The sequence below is a fragment of the Mycteria americana genome, chromosome 6 (genome assembly GCF_035582795.1).
Source record: "Mycteria americana isolate JAX WOST 10 ecotype Jacksonville Zoo and Gardens chromosome 6, USCA_MyAme_1.0, whole genome shotgun sequence".
Classification (NCBI taxonomy): domain Eukaryota; kingdom Metazoa; phylum Chordata; class Aves; order Ciconiiformes; family Ciconiidae; genus Mycteria; species Mycteria americana.
In genome coordinates this window covers 18,419,449-18,440,805 of record NC_134370.1, presented here as the reverse complement: position 1 = coordinate 18,440,805, position 21,357 = coordinate 18,419,449, and the positions used below count along the sequence as shown (strand labels likewise).

General features: G+C 38.8%; 1 protein-coding gene across 8 annotated transcripts; it reads left to right on the top strand.

Moving 5' to 3' along the window:
* Positions 1-4,987: 4,987 nt before the first annotated feature.
* Positions 4,988-16,029, top strand: ZNF518A (zinc finger protein 518A). 8 transcript variants are annotated; one of them, XM_075504795.1, is made up of 4 exons: positions 4,988-5,174; positions 5,998-6,108; positions 7,232-7,355; positions 9,888-16,029. In XM_075504795.1, exon 4 carries the CDS (start codon positions 10,006-10,008, stop codon positions 14,674-14,676), a length of 4,671 nt encoding a protein of 1,556 aa, XP_075360910.1. In that variant the 5' UTR covers positions 4,988-5,174; positions 5,998-6,108; positions 7,232-7,355; positions 9,888-10,005; the 3' UTR covers positions 14,677-16,029. The 8 variants fall into 8 exon arrangements, with proteins under 8 accessions (XP_075360910.1, XP_075360911.1, XP_075360913.1 ...); XM_075504796.1 differs by having other exon boundaries at positions 5,998-6,224; XM_075504797.1 differs by lacking the exon at positions 4,988-5,174 and adding an exon at positions 5,302-5,872.
* Positions 16,030-21,357: the final 5,328 nt, after the last annotated feature.

Genomic DNA, 21,357 nt, shown 5'->3' with positions numbered 1-21,357 from the left:
ATGAGATTATAAATGATATTCTTATGTACTGCTTGGCAGTACCAGCTACTACTTAGTATCACCAGAACAGCTCCAATGATTATCTGTTTTTCCAGAAGACAGCAAGTTCCGAATATGTTCATGAAAAGTATAGCACAAAATATGTCTATCTTCACAGCAGAACTGGGTGGGCAATATCACAATTAACAGAGGCTGGAAATCCATGGAGGAAGGAACCATGGACTAAACGTGCTTAGATGAAGGAAAATTATGATTAGAAATTGACAGATCTTGCTTTGCATTGGTAGGCCAACTGCTCCGGAGGACACTCTTTGAACTAAAAGCAAAAAAGAAGTGAGATGTCTCTGCTATTTCTTTTAAGAATATCTGGTTCATAGGAATTACAAAAGATCTGTTCTGACACCAATAAAAAGCCTGAGTCAAATAATCTTATGGCTTGATGGTTGTTTCAAATTCTTGTAATGACCAGTAAATAGAAAGTATAATCTTACAATAAACAACATAGTGTAAATGGAGGCTTCAAAGAAAATGCATCTATTCTATTCTCTTCCATACCAGTTCACTTGTTAAAGGTGCTAACTTGACTTTCTTGTATTATTCTTTTTTACTAATGTATTCTTACATAAAAGCTTTTTGGTGGGGCCTTTTGAGTTCATTTTTCAAATCTATTATTTCCATACTGATCTGCTTACAAAAAAGCTCCAAACTCTGCTTGCCACTAAAATAAATAATACATTGGCCAGGCAGAGTTAATTTTTTTCATAAAGTACAGTGCACTTGAAACAATGCTTGTGTGAATGAGACGCTTCATGACTGTAAGAGAAGTTCCATATTTCTTTCTCTAAGATAAAATATCAGTACACTGTGAAAATAAGAAAACTGCCTTTTTATGAGAAACCAGTTTCTGATACACTAGATTATTGGCTTTGATGATCAAATATTTTGCAATGTACAGTTGCCTATAGATAACTGTCAGGTAAAATAAACATCTTAATTTTTTTTAATCTCTGTTTTTTTATGGTGAATAGCCTGGTTTTTTTTTCATTGGCTAAAACAGTAGGAAAGCATAATGGCAAGGCTTCTTTTTCACAATACATTTTCTTAAAAACATAGCAGTATTAAAGCTGACACCTAATGGTATCATTATTAATATCAGAACATCACTGAATTCTCATTATGGATTTATCTGCACATCTACAGTGACATTGCAATAGTGAAAGAAGTCAATAATTTAGTTTTCTTTGTGGGTTTCATGGTGCCAATCAGTCTTAGAGCTATCTAAACCATAATTGTTAAAATTGCAGGAATAAAAGTTCAAATGAAAACAACAGCAGCATTGGTAATGTCTGTAGAAAGTAATTTAAATTCATGTTAGATCGAACAAAAAATGGGAGAGAACCAAGACTAAAAATCGTTGTAGATCAAAAAACTTTTTGAGATTTGGCTATTTTCTTATATATACCAACAAATGGGAAATCTGAATGAAATAATGTTTTCCCTTTTAGCCAGGTATTTCCACTTTCTAATGCAAATATGCACCACAGTAGCAGTAACACTTCATTATTGTTGCTAACTCTAAAACAAGGTCTTTCACATCTGTGACCAAATTCAATGATTTCAGGCAAATGCATGAGCAACTTCATATTAAAAATAAGTGGTTTTCTTTAAAAAATGAAGAGTTCCTCAGCTTCATTTGGTGATCTGTGCTTGGTATCTGCCTCAGCATAGACTTTTGAAAATGGAATTATCTTTTTTTTCCAGAGTATTTCTGTGGAAATCCTTAAGTCAGCCCCAATTATTTGGTGTGGATTCATTTCTGATATAAGTAATTTCTGATAGTCCAGCAGATGATGCAATAGATTGATCCAATCCATCCTGCTACCCATAAATAAGATGGATATCTAACTGAAACCAGGGATGCAGTATTCTTGTTTTTTGTGAGAAACCCACGTATTTGAGGAAAGCACTGAGTTTTCAATTCTAAAACATCACATATACAGAACTAATAGCAACAATAATAAAAATCGCCTATGAAGGCTACTTATTTGCACTTAATTGCCCTACCAATTTATAAAAGACTAATGCTAATGACATATGTAATGGGAAGTCCTGTCATTTTTTGCTATTTCAGATGCATAGAGTAATTGTAATGTAATGCACACTAAGAGAATACAAATACCTTTAAAGCTTCCAAAAGGCTACACGGCTTGCATGTTTCTGGAGACAATAGCCAACGCTCAGGAAAAAAAACCTGACTGCAGATGTCAGAGCAATTTTTTTGCATGAAAAGCAAAAACTGCTGTGGGATATTTCATGTTTCACAGAATATAGACTGTCTTGTGGTTGAACATCTTCACAGGATCTTACATACTAAAGTGGACCAAATTAAATTTATCTCCTGAGAAAGAAGGAGTGGAATATTACGTGGATTCAGTCCTTGCTTTTTAAGAATTTGGGAATTTAACAGTGATGTGTACGTATCACGCCTATCCAGATGCATCATGTGTGATCTCCGTCTTCAGGAAAAAGAATACAAAGATATTATAGTCCTCATACAGCATTCATTGGTCCTTGAAATAGGACAGTACCTGATGCTGCTTTAAAGAAAATGTATTCCAAGGAAAGCATAAAAGTAGTTAAAAATATCTGTTTGCATTCATGCACTCTGTCACAATTCATGCCTTGATGCCACATGAGGTTCAACTGCCAGCATCACGATACTCAGAAAACGCATGTGCTTTCCAGTTCTGTGCACTCACTTCTGAAACACTGGAGAAGACTTTGGTCTCACTTGGGTTTCCTTGATGGCTTTCGGTTTAGTTTCTACTCTGAGCGTGGTAGGAAGGCAGTTATTGCATTCATTGGTCATCTCTTCAGTGGTGAGTGCGTGGATTCCAAAAGATCTTTGAGGCAGCCTCTCATGTCAGTTTATAAGGGGTTCCTAGTACTCCTGCAAAATGGGAAGTTCGTAGACTATGACTTAGAAATTTTGGGGAGCGTTTTTGCAGATGCTGACTCTCATGAATAAAGAGCTCTTTCATTAATTTTGGGCGAAGGTATTATATAATGTCAATCTTTTTGGTGGGTTTGCTCATTGTTGTTGTTTTTCATCCAATTGCCACCCTTCTTTTTTCCATACAGTCCTATACAAATCTTAATCCCAAAATAAATTTATTGTTACAAGCATGTGTTTTGATGTCATCTTTTTTGATTCCTCCTGTGCTGCAAAGAATCTCAACGTATATGATAAAATAGATGTTAGCCTTTCTTCTTTCTTTCCCTTGCTGGTGTTATCTCACAAGTTTTCTTTTTCTCTCGTGCTTGACGTCCGTATGTGTTCTAAATTTGAATTATGAAGTGATACACTACAGATAAAATAGTTTCTATTTTTATATGAGAATTTGTTGCGGTGAATAGTTGACAATATGATGTAGATTTTAATTTCAGATTAGGAATACTAGCATTCTAACACAAATTTGATACTGTAGCTGCTTGTTAGACTGACGACTTTCATGGATAATTCATTTCCATTATCTTTTCTGACTTTAGGGCTGCAGCCAGAACTATGCTGTTTTTCATTTTTTTTTCTTCAGTTGTAGTTAGTTTTCAGATCTTCCGAAACACTATGGGCACATATTTACAAACTCCATTTCTGACCATTTAGAAAAATGTAATGAATTAGAGGCCAGAAGAAGAATGTGAAGATTTGCATGCCAGTCACCAGCGTATTTCTCTGCTTGCTTTTGGCACAGTTTCATTTGGGTGTAGTAGCACCATCAATGATATAATTCTATTCCTGAAGATACTCTTTAGGGCGAAAAATCCCACCCCAAAATGGCTTCTGTTCATTTTCTTTTACAGTCCAGGACACAACGGAAATAAGTGATGTCAGTTTGAATGAGGAATTAAAAATACGTTCATGTTAAATGGATCCATATTACACACACATACACACTCAAAGACAGCAGCATTCCTCCTTGTTCTCAAATTTGATCATGAGTAAAAAAGTGTATTTCTTAAACTTTGTTGAAACTACTAAGATGTGACAACGCTTCTGGAGGAAAATTTAGCTGAATTGCTGTCAAATTGCTCATGAGTTAGTTTAAGCTTTTTCCTTTGGGAACCCAGACCTTTCCTCCTCTTTACTTTTCATTTCTGAATGCTATTTCATAAGTGGAGAAAGGCTTTCCTTTTCAATGACCTCTTCACTCAGAATTCATCTTTACAGTCTATTTCTGCCATGGGTGCTTGCCACTTCTTGGCCATGGTACATCTGAATTTCCTGTTTCACACGTGCCTTCACACTCATTGATAATCTTACTTTTGGTGATCTTCCATGTGCATTAAAACTTAGAACAAATATTTAGAGCGTGCTACTACTAACGAGCGTAGTTTATCCCTCTTCTAAGCAGCAATGATACTGTGTCTCTAACAAGGCAAACATTTATTTTGTAATGATTTTAAGCTTTCCTTTTTGTTATTTGGAGCATATGAAAACGTATCAACTCATCTAATCCATGTATAATGATCTCAATGCTTTCATGGCTGCCATCTTCTGGAAATACCCCCTATATATTGCACCTACGCAGCTCAGCAAATCCTTGTCTATGGCGGGCCACCAACAGCCTAGGCCGGGACCTCTCTTTCTGGGTGTTTTATGACGGGGCGTCAGCTCTCCCTGCCCAGTGCCACTACCGGCCATCGAGCCACACGCACCCTTGCGCGGAGGGAAGCGCAAAACCACCGAAAGGTAACGATGGGCCGTGCGGCAAGGCTCTACCTATGGCCGTGCCATGCGGCCAAGGCCCACGGGGCCGGCCCTCCCGCCGGCCCGGCATTGTGCTTCCCTCCCGCCCCCAGCCCCCACGACCACATCCGAGGAGGAGGAGGAGGAGGAGGAAGACAGCGGGGGCTGTCGCTGCCGCCGCCTCGCCCACACCGGGGGCCGGCCCCGCGGGGCAGCCGCCCGGCCCGCTGGGGGGCGGTGGCGCCCCACCCCTCCCCCCACCCCTCTCCCCCGCCCTAGGCCTCGTCGGCCGCCGTCCGTCTCCCCAGGTGAACGCGTATCCCTCCGCCGCGGCCGCCCCTACCGCCGGGCTCGCAGCCCTACAGTCCCCGGATGGAAACTGTTATGGCCGCCAACAGCGACTCGCCGGGCTATGGAGAGGGGCGAGGTAACTCCGCGAGGGGCGCTGGGCGGGGAAGGGGGGGTCCCCGCGCTCTGCGGGAGGGGGAGGCCCGGCGCGGGCCGTGGCGGCGAGGGGTGGGCAGGAGGTGAGAGCCCCGTCAGGGCAGGAAGCCGCCCCGTGATAGGGGTGAGCCGTCAAATAGTCCTGCGCCCCCCGCCCCCTTCGGCTGCGGGAAGTTCGCGGGGCGGCCGGGGCTGGGCGGCGGGGCGGCCGGGACCGTGGGTAGCGCCCGGCCGCGGCGGGGAGCGGGCGACAATGCCTCATGGCCGGCCCCGGGCCGCCTGCGGAGCTGTATCCTTCCGCCGGGCTACGCGGGGCCAGGCGAGACGTCGCGGGCAGCGCGGCGCCCCCCGGGGCCGTGTGGGCGCCCCGCGGCGGGCGGCCCGGCGGGGCGGGGGCAGCGCTGCCCGCCGGGGCCGCCCGAGGAGCCGGGTGGCTCCCAAGGAGGAGCTGGGGAGAGGAGTCGCCCCACTCGCCCCCACCCCAGTTTTGGAGAGTGCCCCGCGCTGCCGCCGCGGTCGGGTGGAGCCCGCGGCGCGGCCCTGAGGCAGTGGCAGCCCCGGGGGCTCTCCCGAGCCCCGCCGGGCAGGCGTCACCGACCGCATCGTGTTTAGTCCCTGCTCTTCCCTGCCTCCTCGTCCCGGGGACGGGGGGGACAGCCCGCGCCCTGGCCCTGCTCCTCGGTAAGCCCCAGCAGCGCCCTGTGGGACCGCTGTTTATTAGTGGTGGTGCCGGGAGCCCCGAGCGGGGAGACGGGGAGCGTCCCCCCGACGTGGCAAGAGTGGGCTGAGAAAGTGGTTGTTTGCAGGTACGTTTGCGGTGGCCGTGTATCACTGGAGCGTTGAGCTGCTGTTTTGGTAAATGACAAGTTTGCTGTGTGGCATGAGTGTCTGTGTTCGTCAGCTTTGAGAGTGATTTGGTAATTTATTTTTATTTTACATTTTATTTTTACAAAAGCAGCATTTTGCTGTGTCAGATAGATCGTATCTGACTGCCAGAATCTCTAGCTCTATGGGTTCCTGAAGATCTAGTTCTGTAAGTTCCTGCATGTGTCCGGATCTTCGTAGAGATGAAGGCAATACTCTAAATCTGCAGGCATATATAGGATGGGACCAAGCACGGAAGATACTTTAGTATAGGATCTTTTTTTTTTTTTTTTTAAGTAAAACTTAAATGAGTATAAACAATTTTTACAGAAATCTTGAAAATACTACCTGCCTGGAAATGTGTTTTGAATTTCTGTTTTTTTGTTCTAAATGGAAAAACTGTAAAAGGTACCTAACTTAGGAGTGACTTACTTCTATCTGTCATTTCTCACTAGATTAAAGTATATAGCTAAAACTTTTTTTCTCCGTGTGTACTTTTTTTAAACAAAATACTGACATATTGGAGCATTTTTGGGGAAGAAAATTGAGGCTTAGAGCCTCAAGTGGTTACTTATGCTTGTGCTTAGTGTGTGGGGTTTTTTTTTTCATGAGAGTTAACTTTGGCGCATGCTTATGTATTTTCAGGGTTTGTGTTCATTACATCTGCTTTATAATCTACTTACTTGTTTCAGATATTGTGAATGTAATATTCCACCCCCAACCCCCCCGGCTTTTGCAAAACTCTAGAAAATTAGAATTAGGTCTTTGCTATAGAATTTAATACAGTTTTTACTTAAGAAAAGCTTCTTTTGAGTTCAAGTTAAAATTTGATGGACTGAGGTACCAGTTACTGCTTTCTGTCTTGTTTTTAAGTTATCATATGTTTATGCTTACCAGTTACGAATGCCTGAGAAGTAGTAACAAAGCTAAGGTTAAAATAGGCCTTGTTAGGAGGAGTTTGCTAGCCATTTTAAAGCCCGCTCATTAATTTAGAATTTTTATTGTATTTGATGGTGTTCTTTGGGAGCAAACATGGTACAGTTTTACAGTTTTTCTGTCTTCAGTGTATTAAAAATGCGCGTAATGTTAAATTGTGAAGGATTTGTGCTTTTCAGCTTATTCTTTCAGTTATGCTTGTATTTACACCTTTAAAAATATCTTTCCTTTTGTTTCCAGACCTTTTTTCACTATTCCTCCTGACTGTGGCCTTTTCTGAGTCTTACATATTTACCTCTTCTGTGTATGTGGAAAAATGTTAAAAAGGCTGTTGAAGAATTGAAGTCAAGTCTTTTCTTAATGTGTAAGTCTGACTTCTTCTTTAATAATGTACATTTAAAGATTTGTGAGATTTTTTTTTTTACTAGTTGGTTGTTTCTAGTAAATATTTTTATTTATCATGCTGCAAGTGCTTGTTGATAGTTGCATGCTACCCAATAATAACAAAGTTAAATTGTAATTTTTGTGGTTAATTAGTTAAAGGAGATCTCAAATCAGGTTTGAATGTATCCAACTGAGCCTCTTTGCCAAACATAAATGTTTTATCCAGTTAGTGAAATGTTGCCCAATTGAGGACCACATTGGCCCCATGTTAAAAGCCTGAGGTGTTTGTTCTCTGCAGCATACTGCATCTACTTCTGATTTTTATAGTGTTAATTGCACACATATTTCAGGTTTCAGTATTTGACAGTATAACATTTTAATCTGAATGATAGGCAGCTGCCATCGGGATGATGTATTGCATCATGCAACCTGTAATCTTCATGTGTTACATCTGTGTATTAAAAAAGTTCTTCAGCAAACAAGTCTGAGTCATTTTTAGTTACTTATTCTTTATGTGGGAGTCCAGCTTGCTCTTGTTCAAATAAGGGATTTACCATTGACAAGAGAAAGCATTACAATACAGTACTCTCTTGGTGAAAGTGGACTGTAAGGTAGATGAATTGTTCTCTTCTGAAGGCTCAAAGTAGAGTAATATCTCATAGAGTAATATCCCATCCAAAGTATTAACCTCCTGTGTGGAAGATGGGAAATGTATTATTGAGTTTAAAAAAAAGCAAAACAAAAAAACTATCCTGTATATGAAGTGTTTTAGTTTGGAAAGACTTCCAAGGAGGGAGTGTGTATGTATGTGTCTGTGGCTTGTGGGTTTTTTTTTTTTTGTTTTTTGAATGTCAAACATGTAATTGAAATCTTGCAGGTCTCATAGCTGAAGGACACAATTAATTGAATTTATTTGATATTGGAGTCTGTATGAAATGGCAAAGTCTGTTTTGCTTATTATTTTCAAGAATTGTGCAGAAATGCTACTATCTTTACCAAAGGAATGCAATAAAGCATACGCTTAAAAAAAAAAAAAAGTGTTTTGCTTTTCTTGCTATGTGATACATGAACATGGCCTTGAAAATTTTTCAGTCTCCATTTTCTTTCCATTTTCTTTGTCAGGTATTTACATGTTTAATGCTAGATACTTCCTTCTTGCAGGACTATGGGAAAATATTTGGAAGACCTTAGTGGTGATGCTTATGATGGCCTGGAGCTCTAGAAGCAGTTCTTGCACTTCATCACAATGAGGGAGAGGATGTGATCATTCTTTCAGTTTGAATCTGAATAAATAGGATGATCTAATGAGTTCCAAGTCTGTGTTGCTTCAGGGTGGGTAGGGGAATAGTGGAGAGAGAGCTGCTGATCAGATTTCAGCCAACACTTTACTGACTTTTGCTAGTAAAGAAGAAAGTGACGCTATGATTTCTGCTATGGAAAAAGTTTTTTTTAAAAGTATTGTATAGTAGTGAAGAAATAGTTCTTGTTACGTTTCAGTTTCACTTTTAAAAATCCAAATGATTTTCACTGCTATTCCATTTCTGCTGATTTTATGTTGACATGTGGGGGTGTTGTTCGGGCACAAACTTGAGCTGCTATAAATTGTCAGTGCAGCCTGTTATGGAAACACTGACGTTAAGCCTGTAGTGAGACAATGATGCTGACCATACCTATTTGAGCCTCTTAATCCATAGAGGAGTACTGTTGTCAGTCATGCTCTTGTTCTGAAAAGATTAACCTATACCCAGGAACATATGGTGAGAAACCAAAGTTAACTTTTATCTGTTGACTACTTGAGACTTGTGTGATACTAAAGGTAGGCATGTGAAAAATTCATTGTAGAGGAGTATGGTGGGTTTTTTGGTGTTGATAAAGGTAATGTTTCCATTAGTGAAGTAGATATTTTGACAGGTTTTAATTTTTTCTTTTCTCTTTAAGCACAATAGTTAGCTACTAATAGTAGCTACTAATACTCAAGTCAACAGACTTGAATAACAAAAACAATTCAACTCCTGCTGAATTTGACTTGTTTTTGTACTTCAGCTAGGTTCAGTTAGTCATCCATGTTACAGAGGAGGTACTGTGTTTATATTTGCTTGAAATCCTGAATAAGTAATAAATGTTAGCTTCATTTTAAAAAAAGCAGCTGTTGGGATTTCTTATACTTACAGACTGTCCTGGTGGGAGAAAACCAAAATTTGATGGCATGGAATTTCAGTGTTTTCATCTTTCAGTAGATGTTGTCCTTTAATGTTTATTTTTCAAGATTTATGTATTTTTTGTGTGGAAAAAAAACCCCAAACAACAACAACAAAAACCCCAAACACAAACAAACAAACAAAGGTTACAGTGTAATGTCTTATTTTTTTGCCTCATCCTTTTTTCTCTCAAATGCTATTATAAAAGTCAACAACTTCCTAGATTGGTATGTATTTATTAATGAATTGTAATGAGTGTTCTAATTGCATTAGTTTTAAATGTAATATTTGCTTTGTTTGTTTTCTGATTTCAGGATAGTAAAATGGGGAAGTTCTAGAACCTTGAGAATAACTCGGCACAGCAGTCTTGTTTGCTGCAGAAACTAAGACTAGTCTCAAGAATTCACTTAAAGAAAAGGAAAACCTAAAATCATGCCATCTGAAAAGGAACAGTTTTTTCCTGATGATAAAAAGCAAATTAATTTGTTAAAACACAATGCTGCAAAGAATTTTTCTACAGATACTGCTTTGGAAAAAGCACTGGGCAATGATCCTTTCAGTATGATGACTCAACCAGCAATTTTAGATGTCAATCTCTCTTACGAACTAAAAAATGTGAAAATTGATTTACCCAAGGTGAACATTCCAGATGAAGTATTAATGAAACATGAAGTTGATAGATTTAGAAAACTCTTTCAGTGTAAACAGCAAACTGCAAGGAAGTCCTTAAGTCTAGAGAAAATAAATGGAAGCAATCCCAGTTGTTCAGAGGGAAGCCACTTGCAAAATAAACCAGAAGTGCAATTTGAAGAAGGCTTGAAAACTACAGCAAAGATACTGAATTTCACTTGTACGAAGTGCAAGGATAACATTAGATACAGCCCAAATGATCTACAGAAACATTTTCAGCTGTTACACTATGGTGAGTTGCCTTTGTATCCTTGTGAGATGTGTAACTTCTCGGCTAATGACTTTCAGTCATTTAAACAGCATAGACGCACCCATCGTAGCACTTTAGTAAAATGTGAGCTCTGTAATGATGAGCATATGTACACTTTGTTGGATTTGACAAAACACTTCACATCAAAGCATTGTGTAAATGGTCACTTTCAATGTGAAAAATGTGGGTTTTCTACCCAGGATGTGGGCACATTTGTTCAGCATATTCACAGACATAACGAGATTCCATATAACTGTGGAAAATGCCATCATGTAAGCTTTACAAAAGAGGAGTTCCAGAAACATCTTCTTGTTCATACCAGTATGTTTCCTTTTGGTTGTCAATATTGCAGTTACAGCACACCACGGAAAGATTATCTTCTAAAACACATCATAGCTTTGCATAGAGACCACTTATATGCAAAAGAAAAACTGGAAAAGGATAAATGTGAAAAAAGAATAGTGAAGACTCCAGCAGGACTGAAGCTTGTGTTAAGAAGGTATAAAATGGGAGCATCAAAAAAAGCACTCTGGAGACGGAAAAAAATAAGCAGCGGAAGTGACAAAACTGGAGAAAAAAATGCACAAGTGCTAAGAAGTGTGAATAAAATTCAAACAAAATCTGAGGAGCTGAACCAGTGTATGAGAGATGTGGAAGCAAATGAAGAAAAAGATCAAATTATATATACAGAAAAGCATAATTTCACGGGTGGAATGCTCTCTGCTACTACTGCACAATACAATAAAGCAGATGATGGAACAAGTTATGGCCTGGGATTATTGAAAAATGCTGTTCATGGGCCAACAGTATTGATGGTCAAAAACAATAAAATATCTGTTCCAGCAAATTACAGTGCTAAATTTATGGGATTTAAAATGGTAGATGGAAAACAACATATTGTTATAAAATTATTGCCTACAAGTAAGCAGAACTTACATTTGTTGGGTCAGAAAGCTGATCCTATTAAAGATGGTTCTACACCTCCTTTGCTACAGACTGCTGATCCCTGTGGCTTGTCTTCAGGTGCTCTACCACATGTAACTGATCAGTCAACCTTAAAGAACAATTCTGTTCACCCATTAACCTCTCCTCCGTTTTCTTGTTCTGCTCCTCATTCAGGAAAAACAAAAGTAGAAAAACAAAATAACTCCTTATTGTATGGTCGGAGTGTTTCTCAAACTGTAGCAACTTCTAATGTAGCTGTAGGAAAAAGTTTGAATTATTTGCCAATGAAGTTGGGCTCAACTGTACCTCTGTGTGATGAGGTGACAAAAGTTGGAACTCGAAGTAATATCTCGTGGGGAAGCTATAGTCCTTCAAGTCATCCTCAGGTATTACCACCCACTATTACAAATACGCTTCACTATGACCCTATGAAAATGCCCTTCTTTCCTGAACTGAAAATACAAAATGGTGGCCTGAATAATAGTAATGGAACTAATAATCTCTATTATTCAACTTCAGTGGATTCTTCTAATGAAGGGTTGCTGTCTTTTCATAACTATTCCAAAATGGACACTTCAGATAATCCATGTAGCATTTGGATGTCAACAGATGACAGATACAAAGAATTTTTATCTAGCAAACCAGTTTGTTTTCAAAACAGTAGAAGAACTGAATCTGCATCTTCATATTCAGAGTCAATGAAAGGCTTAAAACCAGAGAAAGGTCTATCAGCCCAATCAAATAATAAAACTTATGGACACACAAACACTAATAACTCTGTGTCTTCTAAAAGCCAATCTAAATGTGGTGTTGATGGCAAGTGTTTTATGGAGGACCAGCATCATGGCCAGCAGTATTTGGACACTGGCATACATCAAGGCTTTGAGAACGTAGCTGAGAAATTCCAAGAAAATGCCTCTGATTGTGTTAACTCGGTCTTAATGCCTAAAATCACATCTGTTTTCTCATTGCAGAGTGAACAGGCAGCTAATTATTTATCGCCTGAAATAAACCAGTTACTGCAAGATGTATTAAAAGTGAAAGCAACTACTCAGCAAGAATCACACAGCAAGTCAAATAACTGCGTAAAACTTCATTCTGACAAGCTGCTTTCTAGTCACGAGACAGGGAATAAAGCCTTTACGCATTTAAAAAGCTCTGCAACTGCATGTAGTTTTCAGAGGCCTCCTACTAATGTAGGCTTTCATTTATATAAGAGAGAGTTGAACACAAGATGTAGCACAAATGAAGGTACACATTGTGGGAGAGACAGACAGACACCCAGAACATCATTTGATTCACAGGGAATGGATAAATTATCCAGAACTCCAGGTGTTGGTACATTGCTAAAAACTCATACAGATGCAATCATAACACAGCAGTTAGTAAAAGATAACATACTGTCTACAACCCAAAATCCTAGTAGCTTTTCGCCAGTTCTTCAGGAACAGAAGAAAACCCTTTTAGTTCAGTCCCCTCCGTCAGGATTTTTTGTTCCTTTGCACCTTGCTAACCAGCCCGGACTACAGGTGGTTTCAGGAAAATCTCTTCCATCAACCAGTTCGTCAGATGGGCATGTGACTAAAGGTGTACCTGCATCCTTTGTTTTAAATAAAGGACCTGGAATGATTTTGACTTTTAGCGGGGCAATTGGAACAGTTGCAAATGTCCCTAGTGATAGTTCTCAGGTTTTAGGTAGGGTTGCATCCAGAGAATATAGTAAAATAACCATACCAGCTTCAAAAGTGGAGGGGAAAAATGACAGTTTCAGAAGTGTAAGAAGTTCCTGTAAGAGGAGAGCATGTAGTACAGCAAATGACTCATTGAATAGCATGCCATTCAAAGGACCTCTAGTAATTACAAACTCATTGGAGTCATCTGTGAAGGGAATTTCTTCTGTGAAGGTGTTACCAGAGCATCAGGATGCTGTCTTTGGTTCCTTGGAGTCAGTAAACCAACAGGAAATTAAACAGAAACAACATGTATATGCACTTTTGCCTGATGGACAGCAGGCAGTTTTTCTGAAATGTATGACACCAAACAAGCCTGTAGTTCATAAACATAGTGTTTTTCAGGATAATGCTCATTATCAAAATTGTCAACCAAAGAAAACTGGAGCCATGCAACAAAAGCTTTTGCTGAAAATTAAGACTTCTACTTCAGATATGCTGGCTGATACCACTCAGTCAGTAAGCAACTCGGTGCCCTCACTACAGTTGGATAACTTGCAGTCCCTTACTCCTGCACTAGCACAGAAACAAACTAATCTTACTTCTAATGATGCCTTAATCTTACCAGGTAGGTTAATGCCAGCAAATGCCTCTTTGGCAAGCTCTAATCCAGCATTTTGTGTTCCTCCTGTAGAACCTGTTTATTCTAAGTCTGCAGGGACACGGCTGCAAAAAGGTTCTATTGAGAGTATGCAAGTAATAACTGCTAACAACAGGAATAACTTTAGTAGTCAGAAGTCCGCATGGAGCACTCGAAACAGAACTGCAAAAGTAAAACCTCGTTTAAAACAAACTGGGTCTAAAAGTTCAGAAACTGTGGGTGTGCAAAGAAACAAGAATTTCAAACGGAAAAGTAAGGATAATTGCCCAGAACCTCCAAGAAAGAAAGTAATGTTGCACAGAAAGTGTAAGGAAAAGAATCAGGCTGAAGTTGTTAGTGAATCAGGTGGCCCTTACAAACCGAGGGCATCAAAAGAAACTGTGAGGACTTTGAAATTACTTCCTTTTAATTCTAAACAGCTTGTAAAATGCCCTCGGAGAAATCAACCAGTTGTTGTGCTTAACCATCCTGATGCAGATGTTCCAGAAGTTGTAAATGTAATGAAAACCATTGCTAAATTTAAGGGACATGTTCTTAAGGTTTTATTGTCAAAAAGAACTATTGAAGCACTTCTACAGCCAGCCTTCTGCAATCCTTTGGACGTAACTACTGATGATCTTTCTCAAAAGAGGCACAGGACAATAAAACCTATTAGCCCTGTAAAAGAAAGATTTGTCTTAAAATTGACACTGAAAAAGACTAGCAAAAACAATTACCAGATTGTGAAAACTACCTCTGATAACACCTTGAAAGCTAAGTTTAGCTGCTGGTTTTGCGGTAGAATATTTGACAATCAGGATAATTGGGTAGGACATGGACAGAGGCATCTGATGGAGGCTACTCGAGATTGGAATTCATTAATGACCAGTGAAGAAAGTAAAACTTAAATATCATACATTACAGTTTTTTAAAAAGAGAATCAATTGAATTAGGATACACAAGTAATTCTGTTTTGTATTTCAGTATTGTAACTGAAGTTTAAAAATGATGCAAAGTGCTTGTATTTTAAAAGGAAGATCAGATTCTCTGTTGCCATCAAGCTTTGAGATAGTTCAAGGAGCTTTGTGGTTTAGGTAACTTGTAACTAACTGCAAATACAATTCCATAAAAATATATATTATTTTTTGTTACAACTATCATGTCCTATATTTTTATTCTATAAAATGAGTCTTCAGGGCTTTTGTTCTGTACATATTTAAAAAAACCTAAACATGTAAATATTTTTATACTTTTCAGTTATTTGGTATAATTCTTGCACAGAAATTGCCCCCCTCCCCCCCCCCCCCCCTTTTTCAGTTCTGTGCATGCACTACTAAAACCAATTTTTAAAATTTTTTCAATTACACAGCTGTTATCCTGGGATTTTTGTTATTTTCACTTGTTAGCTCTTGATTTTGTTTTTCAGGGATTGAACACTATTGTTAGCAAGTGCCTAAAAGATGTGAAGCAGTTTACATTATGTCAACTGTGTAACCATAGGTCCATATAGGGCCATTTCCCCAATAGTTTCATTTAAACAAAGCCATATGTGAATGCTTTAAGCTATATTGCTATGCACATGACACTTGTACTATTTCTGTGCAGTTTGTCTACTTTCTTAGTGAAGTATTTTTCATATAAATTAATAAAACTGTTACGATTGTGTTAATACGGTGAGCCTGAGAATGGAATCAGTTGAAAATATACAGTATATATATTCATAATGTATATGGTGTTTAAGAATGGTGAACATTCCTAATCTGTATTGACTCTGTCACTATTAAATTTGCTATAACTTGTGTTTACAGAATATGACTGTGAGCATTTATAGAAAATACTTCTATTTTTTTTATACTATGTCTGCCACAAACCCTATGGGAAGGCCAGGATACGGTGAAGTGCAAAGCACCATTTCAAGCCTGTAGCTGCATTCCAGTTTTATTCCAGGTGGATGTAATTTGTCCCCATAATGACTAAATAGTATTTTCTACTATTGCTTATTCAGATGAACTGCCTTTTAGGTTACCAGGGGTTTGGCAAAACCAAGGCTTAAGTTATTCCTCCTTCATTTTACCGGCCAGTAGGGTAATATTCCTAGGAGCCTGCTTGCTTCCTACTTACAGTTCTAGGGATAATGATGAAGGGAGAATATGCTTCATGTTTCTTAATGTTTATATGAGGCTATGTAAACAAAAGACCTTATCTTGGCCATAGTGACTGAGAGTATACAAATGAAGGTCCTTATTATGCACAGTAATTATTATGTTTAGAGGCTTTGTCCTCCAGATTCTTAATGAACCCGGAGGCTAGATCCAGTCTTCAGTGGCAGTGCCCTTACCATATGGCACCTATTGCCCAAGCACTGGAAGATTATATCTTAGGTGGGTAAGTCATCTTCCCAAAGTATTGATGGAAAAACTGTCAAAATTGAATACTGGACTTAGAGAGGACTGGGGCATTTCACTCTCTGAGGTTTTAGATTGTATGCAAGCCCAGGGATAGTTCTCTGTGACTGTTTCCATAGGGTGGAAGTGAAGATTGACTTGCTAGCAATGAAACAATTAGAAGCCTTTTATGGATGTCACAGGGATGTCACTGGTAACAGAATTTGACTTATGTTTTAAGAAGTGTTATAATGAAAATGATTTTAAAAAAATTACTTCAGTAGCTAGATACGGGTTTTTTTCTTGATGTGTCTGTTGGCAGGAAGATGCACGCTAGCCTTGTAGCTAGTGGGCATCTTGTGCATGACTTGTGCATGACTCCCTTGTAGGGAGTCAACTGAAGTACCTGAGACAGTCAAGGCAGCATAGTTTGGGTGAATTAATATACATTTGGTGTGTGTTCTGTATCAAAATTGGATAATTTTGTGCTGTGCAATGGGCTTGAGCTCTTTCATGAATTTGGGTAGGAGCTTTGAAGAAGACTAGTGTAGTGGTGAGGAAGTGTGTTAGAAAGAAACAGCATTAGGGAAGGACAAAAATGTGTTGAGCTTTTTTGACTGGAAGGATCTGTGGGCTTCCTCGGCTTCCTCTCCTATAAATGCTGAAATTGAACTGCTGATTCCTGGACATTGCCCTTGCCTTCTTTGGCAGAAATATCTGTGAAGTTTGTTGCTAAAACTTACTCTGTGCAACTTGACCGAGGATGACCAATTTTTGTTAACAGTTACTTAGCATTGAGGTGGAAGTACTGCTCTAAAATTAGGAGGGTTTCTCTATGTTGATAAATCATGAGAGTGACAACTGTCATTGGAATTTTCCCTCCAGCTTGTTTTCCTATTAACTGGGTAACCTTAAACAATACTGTGAAAAAGAACATTGTAAAGCTAGGAAATGTTGAAATAAGGTTGCTTTATACAATCTTAATTCATTGTCATGTGTTACTGGCCATGCACATCCAACTCATTTAGTGCAGAGAACTGTTGCTCCCTCTTGAGCAGTGACTTCATATTTTGTTTCCCCACCCTCAATTATGTCCTTTTATTATTTAGCACACATTGCTCAAGTACTGTTCTGAATATATAATTCTCTCTTTCTTAGTGAGCTTTTCCATAATGCTTTGTTTGAGGTCCTAAGAGTTTGGCACTTCTGCAGATCAGATTTCAAGGAATCTCAAGGGAGACTTCCACAAAATTAAGACAACAATTAATGATAATCAGGAGAAAATTTGGCTTAAGCAATCTGACCAGCATCACAGTGGATAGTGCAGTAGAAGGTGCAGGGACAATATACAGTTCTTCAATTAAATGTTCAACTGCTTTAACAATATGAGGCTGCCTTTTTACTGGCTGACTCCTGCAATGTTTGTTTGCGCATTTCTCAGCATCTTCAGTAAATGGGAAAGGTGTCTTACAAATATCCTACAAACAACAGCCCTTCATTACACAGCTACGATTTATCCCTGAAGTATTTTGTGAACCAAGTGAAATATAGAAAGCCACATGGAAAAAGAGTCAATGATCATATATTTAATGCCTGTATTGTAATGGATATATCTGATGTGACAACTTAAGGTTGCACAGGTAACAAGATTTGAAGAGTGTCTTGATTTTGAGTGCTTGACTTTGCCACCATAACATTTAAAGATAGCTTGTAACGTTGCGCATGTAGCAAGATAAGAAAACCTTAACTTGGTTATAGTGTTTTGGGACATACAGGAAGAGGTGCAAGTGCAGCAGGGTCAACAAGTGTTTTTCCTCTGAGAAAATGTTCTGTAAATATATACTTGGCCTAAGCCTTATTTGTACAGTGTTCATGTGTTTGTGTAAAGTGGCCTTAAAGAGGCCTAAAATCTATCCTGTTGCGTATTCTTTGCAAGATGTGTATTAATCAGTAAGTCATGGTTTCTCTTCCGCAGTAATTCCAATGTTTTAACAAAAAACTTGTGTTCAATATGTGTTCCAGGGTTGTTGTAATGTGAGACATGTTTTTTTTACAACACTTCCTAAGAATCTCTGCCTGCTGCTGGTGGTTTAGATTGAAGGAGGAATGTAGTTTTGTAAGTTGCATGTCTGAACACTTGGAGTTGTGAGAATGCAAGTTCTTACTCCTTTCATGGAACATTGTCAGGAATGATTTGCAGTACTCATTGTACTCTCCTTTCTGTATCAGGTGGGCAGACAACACTTCTGCTCCTTTGTACATTAGTAAATATGGTACTTTGCCCTGAGTTCTCAGACAAAAAATTGACTTAATTTTAAAGCCAATTTTTTAGCTTTAGTTTTAGGTCTTCCTTTATTTTCTTCCTAGCTATACAGTTAATGACAATTAATACGGAAGAGAAATTAGCTAACAATATCAAAGAAATACGGGAGGAGAGGTGTGTTGCTATGTCTGTCAGAGGTCAGACTTGACATACCTGCGACCTGGTGGAAACACCTGGCAGCATTAAGTAGTGGCAGCTGCTGGCACTGCAACAGTTGTAAGATAAAAGTTTCAGGTATAGGATTGCACCAAGTTACCATTTCCTAGATTCTGTATTGGCTGCTGAATCAATAGAGTCAGGATTTTTAACATAGCATGCTCCATCCTGAGTGCTAATTTATTTTATATCCTTGCAAAATGCAAGCTTGTATTTTCCCTTGGTCAAACCTTTCTCTTCTCCAGCTAAAATTGTATTTCAAAATGTGTCTATACCACAGTCTGCCCAAGCTATAAAAGATCTAGCTTGGGTATGGAAAGCAGAGTAACTAGTCTGCTTCCTGTATAAAACCGAGTATAGTAAAATAGGTGATCACATACTGGTGTGTTTGGTTTTTTTCCCTTATGGAGCCTTATTTTGTGCCTGGGGCGTTCTCATCTCAGGATGAATGGATTATTTTGTGGAAGGTGGTGTTGCCTATCAAATCCCTGCTTCATTTTGTTGTCAAAACTGTAAGGAAGGTACCCCTGTAATGACGTAGAACATGGCTAAAAATAAAAGAAGGGTTTAGGGATGAAAGTAGTTCAATGTTTATCTAGAGCATATTTGGTATTTGTAGATCAGCCACAAAGTTACATGTAATACTGAGCACTTAGAGCTGAGGGGCAGGAGCAGCAGTGCTTTGAGTATGGAAAGGGCTCGGTATTGCTAATTACTTTAAAAACCTGATACTTAGTCTCTCACATGGAAGCCTACACCTATGCTTGAGTTTCCCTTTTTCATGCCTTTTTCTTCCCCAGTTCTAGAATGATGGTGATACTACACATTCAACTCAGAAAGAAACGTTTGAAGAACCTACACGCTTTTGTGAGGAGCAACATATAAAGGTTAACAAGAAACAGACAGTTGTGTTAAGAACAAGGTTTAAATACTGTGTAGTATATGAGTGAATAAGGCAGGGACTCTACATGAATGCAAAGAAAGCTAAATACCGAATGGCTGCTTTTTCACAGAGTATTTTCCATTGGGAGTATTGCTTGAAATAGTAACCTTCTAGAGTGATGTTTCATGTAACTAAATATCAGAGTACACATATAGGAGTAAATTAAGCTTGCAGAGACTAATAACTTTTGTTAATTTTGAGGCCTTGACTTGGCAGTCTTAATGTTCTAAACATTACACTAGTACTAAGCATAGTATTAATACTAATTAATACCAACTGAACAATATACTAATAAACATAGCATTTCTGTAGTACTGTGAACAGTCTGTCATAGGCAGGTTTGTGTAAAGTCTGTATACATTGTTTCTTACTTGCCCCTGTCTCATTTGCTTCACATATGGGGTAAGTATTACCTGTGTTGCAGAGGCAAGAAACAGACACAGCAAGGTAGGTGGAGAACATAATCATATTAGTAAGCAGTTCTTTCTAGAAGACAGGTGCATTACTTGTAGAAGTAATTGATCCAAACCACAAGAATGTAGTTGCAGAATATAGCTACAACATAGCTCTAAGTGACTTGCTGAGACTTTGCAAGTCTTGGCTCAATGTAAATGCCTTGCAGATAATCCTAGAGAACACTGCCTAATCTGGAACAAAAAGAACAAAGCAGGTGTGCGTAGAGTGTCAGTTTTGGAAAAGTACCTTTAAGATGGATGAGTTTTCAGGTCCAGGGGAATCAAACACCTCTAGAACTAATTAACAACTGTTCTTAAAAGCTTTTCATGGGTGCAATTTATACATTCATCAATTTAATTTTCGCCACTTTAACCTTTGTGGAAATTACATTGTTCGCAATAATGCAGTAAGTAAACCACTGTGATAGAACAGGCTTGAAAAAAGAAAGGGTGGGGTTTTTTTGCGTGTGTCTGTAAACAGTAATTCTGCAAGAATTGAGTGAGTAGTTGGTTTAGCAATGAAGCAACATGCTTGGGTCACCAACAGATTTGAGAGTTATTAAGCCAAATACATATGCTAAAGCTGTAAAAAGCAATAGTTTTCATAACAACAGAACTTGCGAAGGAGCACATACAAAGATATACATTAAAACATCAACAATAGTGATTGATGCTTTCTTGCTGGAAGGAATGCTAAGAAATGTGATCCAGCAATACTTCCATACACTATTGACTTTACAGTATTTTTCATTTTATTTGCACATTTGAAAACACAAACAAAAATATTAATGAAACAGTAAAGCTGAAGAAAAGGACAACACATGTCCATTAATCTAAAACGTTCAGACAGCTTTATTGCCACTAATCACATGAAGTACAGTCCTATTTTCAGCTTGTACACAGCAGTACATTAGGTCGAGTTGCTCTAACTTCTGGGGCTGTGCACAATTTCACAAAGAAATTGCTGAAAGCAGTGATCTGTGGTAAACACAACAAATGGCAAGAGTGGGTATTCACTGTGAGAATGAATATTCTCTGTGGGAGAATACACTGTGGGTGTTCTCATTTTTAAAGTGAAAATGTCCTACAGGAAATCTATCTTTAAATAGCAATCAAAGGACCAGGCTGTGGTATGCAGTTGTTCTTCACGTGACTTTGAATACCCATGTTGTCACAGATGGAAATCGCAGACGAAAGTATATCTGCTTTGGCTTCTTGTGTTAAATACAAGTGCTTTTCTGATAAAAGTGACATGGGGTTGAACTTTATGTACTGCATCTCTTACTACTCAGAGGTGCTCTTAAAGAGTATTTTCCATCGTTTGGATT

What these genes read in the sequence shown, in the direction of transcription:
- ZNF518A (XM_075504802.1), top strand. Translation starts at nt 10,006, where the DNA reads ATGCCATCTGAAAAGGAACAGTTTTTTCCTGATGATAAAAAGCAAATT.